Source organism: Thunnus thynnus, chromosome 10 (genome assembly GCF_963924715.1).
Source record: "Thunnus thynnus chromosome 10, fThuThy2.1, whole genome shotgun sequence".
Lineage (NCBI taxonomy): Eukaryota > Metazoa > Chordata > Actinopteri > Scombriformes > Scombridae > Thunnus > Thunnus thynnus.
The window spans coordinates 19,704,746-19,719,490 of record NC_089526.1 but is presented as its reverse complement, the minus strand read 5'-3'; the positions used below and the strand labels follow the sequence as shown (position 1 = coordinate 19,719,490).

The window sequence follows — 14,745 nt, the reverse complement described above, 5'->3', positions numbered from 1 at the left end:
TTGAGTATTTCAAAAAAGCTGCTACAATCACAGTACCAGTCAAAAGTTTGGATACACACTTCCATTCACTTGAATGAGAAAGTGTGTCCAAACTTTTGATTGGTAACTCAGTTTTACTGAAAAGAACATTTATCAAGAGATCAACAATTGTCAATTCAATTATTCTCTAAAATGCTCTTACTGTACAGCCATATTAATTTCTTCTCTGATTGTTTACATGATACAGACTACATCTTTTTATTTGATATGAAGTAATCTTTCCAAGGTTCTGGAGGATTTCCTACATGGCTATAAAAGTCGAGAAAGTGTATGTCAACAAAATAAATACTGCAATAAAGCACAGACAATTGGTGAATAACATTACTTTGAAAACTGTTTTTCTATGAATAAGGGTTACAGTATCTCTTGCACACAGGAAATCACACAAACAGAAATGAATAGTGTTGCTGAAATACATTTCCAGATTAACACATGAAATTAAGTTTCCTGTGTTTATGGGTTTATGGCTATACATGTGTTTAGGTGAAAGTGTGCCTAAAGCTTACATTATCAATATGGTATGTATATTCGACATCCAGATGTGTTTTCACACACGTTACCCAACAAGATAAGGCAAAAAATGTAAATATGTCCTTGGCCAGTCAGATAACAGAGGGACTGAGTGGGTTTAAAAGGGCCTGCAGAGCATCTCAGCCGACACTGAGATTCAGACAAAAACCACCATGAAGGCTTTCATTCTTCTGGCTCTGTTCGCAGTGGCATGTGAGTATGAGTCTGACTTTTTACTTAGGTTTTAAAGTAATTTTGACCATTTCATGGAAGGGTAGGGTTGAAGGGTTATTTTCTTAAAATGATTCTCCAGCAAAACATGACTTCTGGTTCATTCTGTATTTCCATCAGACGCCGCTCCCATTGATGATGAGGATGACAAGATTGTGGGAGGATATGAGTGCAGAAAGAACTCTGTGCCCTACCAGGTGTCCCTGAACGCTGGCTACCACTTCTGTGGAGGTTCTCTGATCTCCAGCACTTGGGTGGTGTCTGCTGCTCACTGCTACAAGTCGTAAGTGATTTTTTGGTTCAAATGTCACCACAAGCCCTCTGTGATCTATGAATTTGTTGGAGAAAAGACAGATTAGATCAACATTCATAGTAAAACCACTGTCTCAGTCTGGCAGAATTATTCCCCCAAACACACTTGAACATTGGAAAAATAAAAAAAACACTGATGACCTCATTACAATTGCAATGTAACATTACTACATTTATTTAACCTTCATGCCTTTCTCTGTAGCCGCGTCCAGGTGCGTCTTGGTGAGCACAACATTGCTGTCAGTGAGGGCACCGAGCAGTTCATCAACTCTGCTAAGGTCATCAGGCACCCCAGATACAGCAGCCGCAACCTGGACAATGACATCATGCTGATCAAACTGAGCAAGCCTGCCACCCTGAACAACTATGTCCGCACCGTGTCCCTGCCCTCCAGATGTGCCAGCTCAGGCACCCGCTGTCTGATCTCTGGATGGGGCAACACCAGCAGCTCTGGAAGTCAGTGAAACACTACAAACATGTCTGAGAAACAATTTGGTAAATGTTTTTGTATGAATATTTACATATATTGTCTCTTTTCCTGTCTAGACTACTACCCTGATCGTCTGAGGTGCCTGGATGCCCCCATCCTGAGCGACAGCAGTTGCAGGAGCTCCTACCCTGGACAGATCACCTCCAACATGTTCTGTGCTGGATTCCTCGAGGGAGGCAAGGACTCCTGCCAGGTACGAGAAAAAGTCATCATCACTGTTTCTTAAAGTGGAGGAACCACGCTTTAGAGCATCTCTGCTCACATTCTGTCTTTTCCTTGCTCTCTGTCAGGGTGACTCTGGTGGTCCCGTGGTGTGCAACAATCAGCTGCAGGGTGTGGTGTCCTGGGGTTACGGTTGTGCCCAGAGGAACAAGCCCGGAGTTTACGCCAAGGTCTGCAACTACAACTCCTGGATTCACAGCACCATGTCCTCCAACTAAAGTCTCTTAACAGCAGCTTGTTGTAGGATAAAAAGTTGTACATCACTTTAATTAAAAAAAACCCTGATATATTTGACTTCTTTTGAGTTTTGTATATTGTACTTGAACTTATCACTTTGGATTACTGATAAGATGCTGCAACAGCTCAATTGATTTTGTAGGAAACAAAATGCAAAGACTACAGGTATGAAATGTCACATGCTGTATTTGCGAGGATCAAGATGTTAATTTATTCCTAAATTGTTTTTCTTGTCAAGATTCAGAATCATATAATCAGAACAGAAAAGAAACATTCCTTGGTAGAAGCAGCAGCATCTTATGGCTTTATGTAAAGAAAGGGTGTTTATCTATATGTTCATATGTATGAACCCCCACCCCCCAAAAAAAGACATTACATATGAATACAAAAGTGACCTTTATTGTTTTTAAGACAAACTATAGCATAAAATTATATACACAACAGGGTGTCCATCTGGGAAACATCTTTTGAAATGTCATTTGATTCCAACAAAAGGCCTGACATCAAAGCACAGAAAGTGTAGTTTTTCAAAAGCAGTGAACAATGACATTCAACAACCTTTCACACTAAATACTGCAGGTGTGGAATGTGTGTTTGTTAGTGTATTTTCTGGAAAATTTAGCATTGCGTGTAAATATTACACGTGTTCCACAACAGAGCGAACATGTGCATGACAAAAGCTGATATTCATGTTCAAATTACAAATACAAAATGCTGACCCAAGCACCTGTTGTAGGTCATAACAAAGCGATTTCTGAATCAGTAACATTTTGGACAGTATGACATTTCACTTCCTCTGAAACATTTTGAGTAACAGTTTGCCTTGAATGAACATGTAGATCCACATGATTTGAAATGCATGCGTTTGATATTAAATTCACAGAGGTCATATAATAAATAGACGCATCATGATGAGGTATACATATACTACTCACCAAATGGCTATAAAAGTATGGACAAACATGATAAAATAAACATGAAATACAAAGAAACTCTTTAATTTGTTGCTGCAGTGATTCAAAGTTCATTGCCAGGTTTGCTTTTACAGCAACAAAAAGTTTATAAATTATTTCAGTGTGACCTCCATCCCTCTGATTAGTCACCAACTTTGTCCTGTAATCAAATTGAGTTGGATGTGCACTGCATTTTTCCTGTTTTAAATTAAAGATACCATTGGGATGCTGGGCATGAATGAGGGCTCAAAATGTTTCAGTGGTCATTTCGCATGTATAAATATTTGCTAATCAAACTCTGACTTTCATTTTCATACAGTACACGTTCTGTGTTGAGACACCAGGGCTGCTTCTGGTTAGGCATTAATACACTGAATGTACAAAGCATCTACATCTCTGCTCTGATTGAGACATTTAAGTTTAGAAACTAAAGAAAGGTTAGTGGTTTCTACATGAAGTTCCCTAATCTATGAACATCATGAAAACAGAAAGTGTACCTATTATTTTGTACATTCAGTGTATTTGTTTAAAATTTGAAAACCGACAATCATGACTGGTTGAATATTTTTTTGAGATATTTCACTTTCCTAAACTTTTCCAGGCAAGTAACAGACAAGATTTCTATATTTTCTAATTGAGGACCCCTGTGTTAAACAATGTAAGGAGGTTGATGTACATATGAAAAGGGTATAGTATCTCCATTTAGGTTATTACACCTGGCCTCTGGCATGCTGCAAATAATGGTGATAAAGGTCTGAAATGGCAGGATAAGCGTTACCACACACAGCGCACTTAACACCTTCTGAAGACCCTTCATTTGATATGCTGGCATTTTGGGATACGTGTCTTTTCACAGTTCTCAAAGGTGTAATCGGTTTTTCAAATGCATTTTCATCTGTTCTGTCATGACTGGTTTCTTTATCTTGGATCACAGAATGCTGCGCAGTTTTACCCAAATCAAGATCCTGATGTTGGACAAAGGAAATCATGGGTGCCAAAGGGGACTCTTGGGGAAGTGGGTCTGGATATTTGGATAAGGGGCTCAGAGGAGAGTTGTCGGTTTGGACAGATGACACGGGGATGTAGTTTTCTTCTTCAGCCTCAGGACGTAATGTTGCTATATGGTTATTCATGGAAGGGGTAAACACTCTCTTGTTAGGTTGTGTACATTGATCATCTATCGATAAATCGAAATCAGTGTCCTTGTGCATGTCTTGCGTTGAGGAATGACAAAGCTGGTGACTGAACAGCAAGTCTAAAGTCTTAAAGCTGCTTCTGCACTGCTCACACTGATAAGGCAGAAACACTTTCTTGGGCCTCGACTGAATCCACTGGAACTCCGGGTGCTCGCTCATGTGTTTTTTGTAAGGCTCCACAAATCGAAACCCTTCACCGCACTGAGGACACATGAAGCGGCCGCGCCGCTGTCGATGGATTCTCTGATGATGCCACAGTTTTTTCCAGTTCTCAAGGGTCTTACCACAACAGGCACAAGTGTAACTCTGACCACGAGCGTGAGTGAGCATGTGGGCTCGGAGTCTGCCCATGTGTCTAAACAGCCGCCCACAGCTTGGGCATAAATATTTCCTGGGGTCTGATCGGTTATCTAGTTTGTTTAACTTTGACACAAAATGTGAGAGATGATGAGCTGGTATGACTGTTGACTGGAACGGTTTCTTTAAGTTAGCAAAGCGTTTCTTGCGGCGAATCTGTGAGGACTGTTTTTTTTGTGTTTCACTATTTTCAGCTGTGATGGAGGCTGAATTGTGTCCTGTTGAACATCTAAGCGCGGGCACTGTGTACTGTATTAATGACATTGTCTCTTCCCCCTTGATTGTAGAACTCGAGGCGTTTCTCTCTCCTCTGCATTGGCTGTGATGGGCATTAAATTCAGACAGCACACCAAAAAGCTTGTCACAATACAAACAGCGATAAAGCTTTGCACCAGTGTGGGCTCTCATGTGACTGTTGAACTCCTGTAAATTGTCGATAACATTCTTGCAGATGTGGCATGTGTATGTTAGTGAAGGCTTTGCTGCCTGTCTGCTGGGCTGTAAGTCGTCACCGCTTCGTGAAGGTCTACATGTATGATTTTTTGCATTGCTATAATGAGTGAATGATTTCTCACAACCTGTGCAGTTGTAACGCTTCACAGACCAGTGCGTCAACTCGTGCACACGAAGGAAATACGCCTGACCAAAGGCTTTGCCGCATATATCACATTTATAAGGCTTCTCCCCCGTGTGGACACGCACGTGTCTTATGAGGGCAGACTGAAATGGGAACGTTTTACCACAGTACTGACACACTTTACTTTCTCTCTTTTCTGGGGAAACTGATCTGCGATGTACCTGACTCTTGGCACGGTCGTTGCTTCTGCTCCGTGTCTCTGATTTATTGATCTCAGCGTCTTGGTCCAGCTGATGAGCGTGCATCTTCATGTGATCTGAATACTCAGAGCAAGAGAATTTGATCTTGCAATATGGACATTTTTGATATATATTGCTCTTTCTATGTGTCTTGAGATGAAGATTTAAGTTGGAATTTTTGCTAAAACCTTTGCCACACTCAGGGCATTTAAAAGGCCTCTCTCCTGTATGAATGCGCTGATGGATAATGAACTGAGACAGAAATTTAAATGTGCGACCACAGTAACCACATTTCAACAGAGTTTTCCCCCCTTTTTTGGTGTACAAGACATTTGAGGTGGCCTCCTTGTTTGTGTCACCACAGTCTGTTTCTTGTTGGGTGTCACCGCTGCCTTTATCCTCTCTTTGTAACAAAACATTGCTTATTCTCCTCCTTCTCTTGCCGCCTCTCTTGCGCCTGAAAGTATTTTGCCGATTGTTTGGACCCTCAGATTTAACTGGAGTGCTGGCACTGTGTTGTAAAGGTGTGGGATCATCTGACTTTGACAAAGGATTTAAATGATCCACCTCTACCTCTATATTCTCCACTTTTACAGCAGAGGGGATCTCAACAGGTTTGGGTGGTTGTTCAGAGGACATTACAACATCAGTGGTACCAGGCTCTGTATTCTGTGGAAGGTTTGGGCTCTTTGGAGAGTCAAGGCTGCTCTGTGACTGTGACTCCCCACTGCCATTCATGTCCACTGACTGCTTTATTTCTGGGTCATCACTTTGAATGGGGCTTACCAAATCTGCACTGTTTGTACACTCTGAAGGAATAACTTCAGGCTCAGCTGCTGGCTGAGAACGCAGTTTTCTTTGTGGTAATGCACTTTCCTTTAGCTTTGGCTGCTGTTGTTGTCTTTCTTCAGACTGCAGGGAGCACTGACTTCCCTTTCCATCTGTGTCAGCCTCCTGTTTGTCAGTATTCATTTCCACCTGCTTATCTGTCTCCACTTTCTCCCCACAGACCGTGTCATTGCTCAACACTGGCGAAGCCTCCTGGGAAACGTCAAGTTTGGAAACTTTAGCTGGAATTTGCTGCTCAATCTGCAACTTAGGTCTTCTTCTTTTAGTACCTTGAAATTTTGAACTACTTGCTGCTGCAGGAGAAATTTCAGTTTGCTTTGGGTGTACCTTAACCTCGGATTCAGTATTTCCATCTTGTGTCAAAGGGTGTTGTTCTCCTCTACTCCTCAGTCTCCGCGCAGGACCACTAACATTATTAGCATGAGAAGGAGCAACAGGGGCACTGGCAGCAGCAGCCTTAGCAACCATGTTTTTAAAAGCTGCTATTTCTGTTTTTTTTGGTCTTCCTCGTCTTCTTTTTGGCAACACAGGGACATCCTCTTCTGGTTTGCCATCAGAAACAGTATGAAGACCAGACATCTCATTATGAGGTAAATTATTGATTAAGGGACCATCTACGGTGTTAGGCACATCATCTCTGTTGTGGTTTTCTAAGCATGTTGGCAACGGTATTGTAGTGCTGACTTCCTTATGTTGAACTTCATCAAGACCAGCAGAATCTGTTTCTTTTTCATCTTCAGTCAACACATTTTTGATTTTTCGAGGGCGCCCACGTTTTTTTCTGCGGACCTCCACAGGCTGTCCATGACTATCTGTCGTGGAGCTGCACACACTCGCAGATGTCATTTGAGACTTTGCTTCCATCCCTACATCTGGCGGTATGTGCTTGCTCTGTTGCCAGTTTGTTTCGCTGCCTGTTTCAGTGTTAGCAGGTCCATCAGATTTGCGGGAGTGAGATTCAGGTGGAGGTTCAGTGAGGTCTGTTGCTTTCATTTCCTCTCCCCACCTGGAGTCCAGGTCTTCGTCACTGCATCTCTTGCCTTCAGGTATCTGTGGAAGAAAAAAAAACTGTAATGTCACTAATGTAATGATGGTATTATTGCACAGGCCTCCAGAAATAGTATGACAACAAAGCCATGCAAAAGAAGGAAATGAAGCAAATGCCTTTATTATTCATTCTATGGTAGTAATGTCTAAATCTAAAAAATATGCAGTTAAGTGCTACAAATTTAACTTAAGCATACCTACATAATGTGAAAAGGGTACATAAGAGCGGCATTAGCCAATACATTTAAACAATCTGACAGCTGATTATAAAAACATGTTGACAAATAAATATATCCATTAAAAAACAATCAAATTATATTCTTAAATAAAAGACTGCCCTCCCTTCATGTAGATGTCATAAGACCTACATAAACACAGCACCAATATTCACCGCACACTTAAATAGTAATGATTTTATATAAAATGGTATACTGCATAATCCAAAGCTTCACTAAAAACAAAAGCAGTGCAGGCATATTCACTAAGCCCTTTGGGTTTTAAAATTTCTTTTAACGCAAAAAAAAAAAAAAAAAAATTAAAAAAAAAAAAAAAATCGATATTCTATTTATAAAAGTCACTCCAGAAATTACACTGTATACTGTGGTAGACAGCATAACTTTTGGGGTGATGATTTCTTTTTGTCTTTCGAGCTACCTGTTTGCAGTCCGTAGAAACATGAAAGGAATTACGAGGATGCGATGTCACAGATGTTAATTCAGAAACTCTATTTTGGTCACTGCTCCCTCTGCTGAAGGACATTTTACTCCCCATGTCAAGAGTCTGTGGATTAAACGATGACAAGGAGGTTGTAACTCACAAAACACTGATGGTAAATCCTGAAGCAAAATATGCTTTCATGTCACAGTGCCTGTTACAGGCAGGCTGGCTACAATGTAACTATTCCTGGTGTAAATTAAATCACACGTGTAGTGTACAAAGGAGAGCATGCTATGCCCATTTGTCCCGAAAACTTAGAAGTAGCTGGGCTGCATTACGATTGTTCAAAGATAATAAAGCCAACAACTGTTAGAGAGAAGTTAAGTCGGCTGATTTGACACTAAGATGTTTCAAATCAGGGATTCAAGTACAGTTGTCTGTTGCTATCATGATGAAATGGAAATCTGTTGAGATTGGAAAAGTCCTTTCTTATTTTCATAACCAGCGGTGCAAAATAACTCAATACATTTACTCAAGCACAAGTGCTTATATTCAATTCTGAGGCAGCTTTTACTTTATTTGAATAATTCCACTTAATGTTACATGAAACCTCTACTCCACTACATGTCAGGGGGAAATATTGTAGTTTTTACTACACTACCGTTATCTGACAGTTGTGGTTTAGGTTATATTGCATATTTTTTTAAATCAAAAACATATAAGCATCTTAAAAATGATCATGCATGACTGCAGAATAATATGCCCAAGACTTTATAAAGTATATGAAATGAGAGCACCACCAGCTTCAGCATTATTGCTTACATGTTAAAACATCAGTAATAATAATAATAATAATAATAATAATAATAATAATAAGTTACTCCAATAATATAATATAAAACAATATTAGCACAATCTGGAAAGGGCTATCCTTCATAATGAGTGATTTTACTTTTGATACATTTTGCAGATAGTATTTCTGAACCTCTACTTAAATAAAAATCTTCATGCAGAACTTTTACTTGTAATGGAGTAGTTATCTATTGCAGTACTGCTATTTTTTTTTTTTTTTACTCAAGTAAAGGATGCGAACACTTCTTCCGCCACTGCTCACAACACACAAGATGTCCCATAGTCTTTAAAGCGACTTTATACACCACTCCTGAACCTGGAGAACACTAACTAAAGGCTCAATATATGATGTTGCAGCTCGTAAAAGCAATATATGTAACAGATTTAAACCGCTTGTCTATACAGTGGTTCTCATCAGGCCACATTTCATCTGCTATGATTCTTTTTGATGCACACAGAGGTAAATGGTTTTTAAAATTAACACAAATGATCAAACATTAGCCTATGGAGACAGAAACAGTGTCCCAACCGGCTGCTTAATATCCATTTAAAACACCCGTGAACGACCAGACAGCCTCAACATATCATTTCTGATTAAAAGCTAACGTTACAAACAGCATGACTAACAATGAAGGCGTTATCTTTCGGTAGGCCAGATTGCTAGCTTCGGTTATTTAACGTTGCAGGCCACACTAACATAACCGTTAACTACAATGTCAGCTCATAAGACTTTCTTTACAGCTAGTTATGCTTCCATAGGCAATTTCTCAACCCGGGTTACAAAATGTGACGAGTGGTTAGTTAGTAAACACAAACTGCTTGCCTGCGTGGGAGAGAGTCAAGACTGGTCTCTGCGTAGCCATGCACTGACCGCTGCTCAACTAGCTAGCCCTGGCTAGCTCAAAGCTAACATAAACTCTGTCGTTACGTGGCTGCTTGGCACTTATAAACGCGTGCATTGGTCTGGGAGCTGAACTGTTTTAATGTGGACCTGGCTTTCTCTTCTTTTCAGGGCAGTTTGCAGCAGTGAGCCACTCGATATCCACGCACAAAGCAACCCGAGAGTGTGTCAATCACGCCGAGCGCACTGGGTGGATAGTTCATGTACTGTGGGAAGTTTCGGGAATTTTGAGTTACCCTGTAAAAATAACCTCAAAAAGTGGCAAACACGAACGACACAATTTTGGTAAGATTTGGTGATTAAGGAGAAAAAAGCGTGCAAGATGGAAAAGTGTCGTGCAACGTCTTCAAACATCAACCATCTAATAACATTACTGGCTCGGTTCCGTTTCTTGTATAGGTTTGCGATTACAATTGATGTTCAAGCATACGAGCATCACGTGAACGCCGCATCCATGCATTTATTTACCTCATGATGAAATCAGCGCCTTGTTTTATTTGCTTTGAAACGACACCCTCTGCTGGACATTACGGACGCCAGATAGACAACAGACCCTTTAGAAAAAGAGCTTTTAGCAGATATAGAGAATAAAGATGTAAGGGAAAAATAACACAGTGGGATCTAAAAGCCTGAGACCACATTGACAATCTCTAATATTTTCACGTACACCTGGAAATAACCAGAAAGTTTGACGATTCAGAAACATTTAAAAACACAAGTTATGACATGTAAAATGATGAAATATTCTGCACTATTTCTAGGTCAGCGATCAAATCAGCTCATTTGTGGAACTTAACTCCTTTGTACAAATGGTCAGATTACCTTGAGTTGTATCCTCTCCATTGAAGCATGTTTCCAGATGACACTCAGGTGGGATGTGAACTGCTCATCAGAGGCTCGTTCAAGGAACTCACCTTGCAGCCAGCGTTCACCTGCTATTAATTTGGCAGTGCCTCAAGTTTTCAGCAGATCAAGTAGCTTAGTGATAGTGGGGAACATGGCATAAGAACTAAATGAAAGTGTGAGAAGTCAAATTGTTATTCTAAGCAAAGAGGGGCTTTCTCAGTGTCAAATCATGGTTAGACTAAAGGTTTCTAAGGAGGCCGTGCATGGTAGTCTAAAGCACTTTGCAGAAACAGGATCAGTTGTATCCAAAGCACCATCAGGCAGACCAACAGTGACCGCACCATCAGAAGATCAATACATCAAGCTTAGTTCCCAAAGAGATAGAAAAGCAAACTCATCACAGATACAGAATTTGCTAAATAAAGAATGCCTCAGAGGATAAGTAACAGTTTCTAAACCACTTCTCAGGAGGGGAAACAAGATCAAATGCTTGGGGTGGGCTAAGAAATACCAGCATTCATATATATGTGTGTGTATATAAAACCAGCTTCAATAACTTAACAGTGATTGTCAAGCTATTCAAGACAAAAACATATTCAAAATCAAAATACTGCCTTGTGTCAAATGATAGTTGAAAATGTAATTTATAGATAAAAACATGCCATATTTTGTAGTAATTGTTTTTTGGTGGGGGATTGGTTGAATATAATGTATATGTATTTCAACGTGGCTATGATTTGCTGTCCATATGAACACGTTAGTGTTTGAACATAAACTGAACAGTGACTATTTATAAGCATTTGCAGAATGGGCTGTAGATCCAGAGTTGCTGGTTGTTTGTTTTAGTGAGAAAAGTATTCAAAAAATTTGAAGGCTGTTTGTATGAAAGCAATCCAAATGTCATCACAGTTTGGTCCTTACTTGCTGTGTGACATTTGAAGATACGTACTCAGCATTGAACCATAAATGTAATCAATTGTAAAAAAAACAAAAACAAAAAAACAAGTGTATTGGGCCCATAACAACAAAAAGTGAATTAGTCATGTTTCATTTATTTTTTAACTACCAAATCACTCTACAATATATGTAGTAGAAATGGAAAGACAGCCTTTTTTAATTTAACTAAATCTAAAGTTTGTGTGCATTAGTCATCTCACTTATTTTCTTAACACACTTTTACCGTCATGCTAGTAGAATTTATTAAGGCACTTAAATATATAAAAGTTATTATGTATCCTACGTTGCCATTGACCCCTCACTTCATTTATCATGATCATGATCATAATAAATTAAAATCATGCTGCATTTTCAATGAACACACACAGTGAATTTGAAAATATAGTTTAATACGACATATAGTGTATTTGAAAAATCCGACAAAGGTAAGAACACAGGGCATCGTGGTCAATTCTCACAGCCTGACAACACATTCTGATCATACTAAAAACTTAAACAAAAAAAAGAACAACAAAAAAACTACAGTACCTGGTCACCCCAATGCAACGTGGGCAAACCACGCACATACATTTTGATAATGACCTATATTGATTTACATTTTCTGTAATGCAGGACCAATGCATGAATACGCTGGTACAATGTACAGAATTTAGACTTTGGGACGTTCATTTTGGACTGTTTACTGTACTGACAAAAGAAATCCAGCTTAATTAAAATGCACTATCCATCCTACACTGATATATATATTTTAAAGTAGTTTGAAAGTAGTTTAGAGGGAGACAGGAAACACTGTTTTCCTGTGGAATGAACCTAAACAAGTAGATGGTGTTCAGTCAGACTGTTGCCTTTATGCACTTGGTCCATAATTAACATAATATGTGACATGCAAACTGGATGTGCCTTTCCAGTTTGGTCAAGTCTTAATAGGGACAGATGAGGTTACTTGGTAAATCATCTCAGCAGGTTTGTCTGCTCCACTTTCAACAATGTAACAATCATCTTCCAAATCCACTCCTGTTTTCACGTTTACAGGAACCGCACCTTGCCCTTTGTCCAAACCAACAGCCATGACTTGGTTTTTCTTTATGTCACCAGAAGCTGGGACCCCAAGTCTTCTCTCACCATTCACCTGAGCCACTGGTGTCACCCTGTTCTGTCTGTAAAACTGTTTACCAGCTCGCACATGTTGTGCCATAAACTCCTTTGCTTTGACGCACTTGTGCCTCTGAAGCAGCTGAGCAGTTTCAAAAGAAATATGACAGACTCGACATGTGAACCCATTTGGTGCCGAGGATGTCTGCGTCGCTTTGCTCAGTGGCAAAGAGTTTATGGGCATCTTCAACTGCACAGAGGGAGTGTCAGGACGCCCCAAACTGCTTTTATAGAGTGCCATGGGATTTGGACTCTGACTCTTCAAAGGAAGGGAGACAGCGACGTAAGGCTTGGATGTACTGGAATTCTGACTCTTCAACTGCAGGGATGGAGTGACATGAAACCCCTGACTATTGAATGTTCTGAGATTCTGATTTTTCAACGGCAGGGCGGAAGGGACATGAAGAGCCAGACTGCCTTTACTGGCTGCACTGGGATTCTTGCTTTTCAAGTATAGGGAGGAAGTAACATGAGACCTTTGAGCACTCGGATTCTGACTCCTGTCTGTACTACCATCATTTTGCTCATTGTGAGCCAGTGGTCTCGCAGTGATGAGTCTGAATTTGGTAGCAGTGCTGGGGGAGTTACAAACATGGAAGCGAGGCACTAACTTCTTGCTAGAGAGCAGCAGCCCACATCCTATACAGCCAGAAACTTTATCCATAACATGACAGCTGCTGTGGGAGATGAGAGAGTTCTTTGTCATAAAACACTCCCCACATTTACCGCAGGTGTATGGCTTTTTCTTGTTAAACTTGCGCACCGTTTTCAACAACACCACTGGCTGGTAAAGTGTCCAAAGATCCACTGTTGGTGCTCCAACACTTGCAAAAATATTCTGCATGTCTGTTTCAGATGGGATAGGATTTGGGAGCAAAGATGGGTACAACGCAGGCACTTTTGAAATCTGCGCAGACTGCACGGGGTTAAGAGCTGATGTAATAGGTACCTTCAGCTTTGGCTTCATTGGCAAAGAAACTGATGGCACATTGTCCAATTTTGGCGCCTTCCAGACAACCTCACCTGACTGTAGTCTTTTCAGCTTCTCCTCTTCTTCTTTGCGCTTCTCAATTCTGCGCTTCCTTATTGTTTCATGATCAAGCACTTGGTGTCCAGGTTCGTGTGTAGTACTGTGCTCCAGCATGTCTTCGTATACAGTAAACTCGGTTCCACAGGAGCAGATGTGACTTGCAGCAGGACAAATGTGTTCCTCCAGGAATTTCCGATTTGCAAATATCTGCTCACAGCTGAAGCAAAACCGTCCAGCGTTCATCAAGTCTTTGCTTAAGTCATCCTCCAGGACATTTGGCAGCTGTTGGCTTCCTGTGTCCATCATCAGGCTAGGCATGGATGTGTTCATTATTGATGTGGAGCCCTGTGGCACACCTGTCCTGCTGATGGAGACGAGTTTTAGAATTAATACAATCAAAAACACAATAAAACCGAATTGGCCAAAAATTCAATTCAGTCACATCTCATTATTTAATGGTAACTGACTCCATCAAGCTCAGAGAGGCAAGTTATGCAGTGAACGAATTACACGTTTAAGCTAATGAGAGACTACTGTACTTACTGAAAAACATAAGTGGCTTCCTTTCAACGTTTAACGTTATTATTAACTTATCACTATACCTAAGGCCTACTTTCTGAAATGACCCAATGAACTCTTTATCAGATTCTCAAACAATACACTTCAAGTACACACCCAAACCAAATACTACTGTGACACAAATGATCCACTACATTTCTGTACCGCTGAATATTTGGATAGTTAAGTTAGCTTGTAGCATTTTATTGTTTATAACATCGTTATTTTTGTTGAAAGCGCGCCTGCTTTGCTATAAAACAACCTAGCTAACGTTAGCCTACAAACTAGCTAACGTTAGCTCATGACAGTTGCGTTATCTTACCTTAACATGAACATCAACGAACCGTCGTAATGATATGCTGATATATCCTTGCCATAAACCGCGCACAGTTTACCCTATGTCGTTTTGTGAGACATCCACAATCAGGTTAAATTGCCGGTGTTTAGCATGAACAGGTAGCAGTTAGCCACAGAGAAGAGGAAAGACCCTTCTCTTCTTCTCCGGATGGCGCCAACAAACAGAAAGACGTCCG

General features: G+C 40.3%; 3 protein-coding genes across 10 annotated transcripts; 1 reads left to right on the top strand and 2 right to left on the bottom strand.

Annotated features, from left to right (window-relative positions):
* Nucleotides 1-671: 671 nt before the first annotated feature.
* Nucleotides 672-2,098, top strand: LOC137191653 (trypsin-3). Its single transcript, XM_067601944.1, has 5 exons — nucleotides 672-762; nucleotides 901-1,063; nucleotides 1,295-1,548; nucleotides 1,639-1,775; nucleotides 1,873-2,098. Exons 1-5 carry the CDS (start codon nucleotides 723-725, stop codon nucleotides 2,020-2,022), a joined length of 744 nt encoding a protein of 247 aa, XP_067458045.1. The 5' UTR covers nucleotides 672-722; the 3' UTR covers nucleotides 2,023-2,098.
* A 322-nt stretch (nucleotides 2,099-2,420) lies between these two features.
* Nucleotides 2,421-10,579, bottom strand: si:dkeyp-84f3.9 (zinc finger protein 184). Of its 7 annotated transcripts, none has more exons than XM_067601856.1 (3): nucleotides 10,492-10,569; nucleotides 7,914-8,039; nucleotides 2,421-7,262 (listed from the first exon to the last, which is right to left on the bottom strand). In XM_067601856.1, exons 1-3 carry the CDS (start codon nucleotides 10,510-10,512, stop codon nucleotides 3,705-3,707), a joined length of 3,705 nt encoding a protein of 1,234 aa, XP_067457957.1. In that variant the 5' UTR covers nucleotides 10,513-10,569; the 3' UTR covers nucleotides 2,421-3,704. The 7 variants fall into 7 exon arrangements, with proteins under 7 accessions (XP_067457957.1, XP_067457961.1, XP_067457958.1 ...); XM_067601860.1 differs by lacking the exon at nucleotides 10,492-10,569 and adding an exon at nucleotides 10,138-10,244; XM_067601857.1 differs by lacking the exon at nucleotides 10,492-10,569 and adding an exon at nucleotides 9,592-9,873.
* Nucleotides 10,580-11,840: 1,261 nt separating this feature from the next.
* On the bottom strand, nucleotides 11,841-14,745 carry LOC137191620 (uncharacterized). Of its 2 annotated transcripts, none has more exons than XM_067601884.1 (2): nucleotides 14,535-14,745; nucleotides 11,841-14,018 (listed from the first exon to the last, which is right to left on the bottom strand). In XM_067601884.1, the coding sequence occupies exons 1-2, from the start codon at nucleotides 14,546-14,548 to the stop codon at nucleotides 12,386-12,388; spliced, it is 1,647 nt and encodes a 548-aa protein (XP_067457985.1). In that variant the 5' UTR covers nucleotides 14,549-14,745; the 3' UTR covers nucleotides 11,841-12,385. The 2 variants fall into 2 exon arrangements, with proteins under 2 accessions (XP_067457985.1, XP_067457986.1); XM_067601885.1 differs by having other exon boundaries at nucleotides 11,841-14,015; nucleotides 14,535-14,744.

Excerpts from the sequence above, each read along its gene's own strand:
- LOC137191653 (XM_067601944.1), top strand. The coding sequence starts at position 723 with ATGAAGGCTTTCATTCTTCTGGCTCTGTTCGCAGTGGCAT. Across the intron at positions 763-900 it reads GGCTCTGTTCGCAGTGGCAT|ACGCCGCTCCCATTGATGAT; the intron begins GTGAGTATGAGT and ends TATTTCCATCAG. Across the intron at positions 1,064-1,294 it reads GCTGCTCACTGCTACAAGTC|CCGCGTCCAGGTGCGTCTTG; the intron begins GTAAGTGATTTT and ends CTTTCTCTGTAG.
- si:dkeyp-84f3.9 (XM_067601856.1), bottom strand. The coding sequence starts at position 10,512 with ATGGAGAGGATACAACTCAAG. Across the intron at positions 8,040-10,491 it reads TGGAGAGGATACAACTCAAG|ACTCTTGACATGGGGAGTAA; the intron begins GTAATCTGACCA and ends TTTAATCCACAG. Across the intron at positions 7,263-7,913 it reads TTTCTACGGACTGCAAACAG|ATACCTGAAGGCAAGAGATG; the intron begins GTAGCTCGAAAG and ends TTTCTTCCACAG.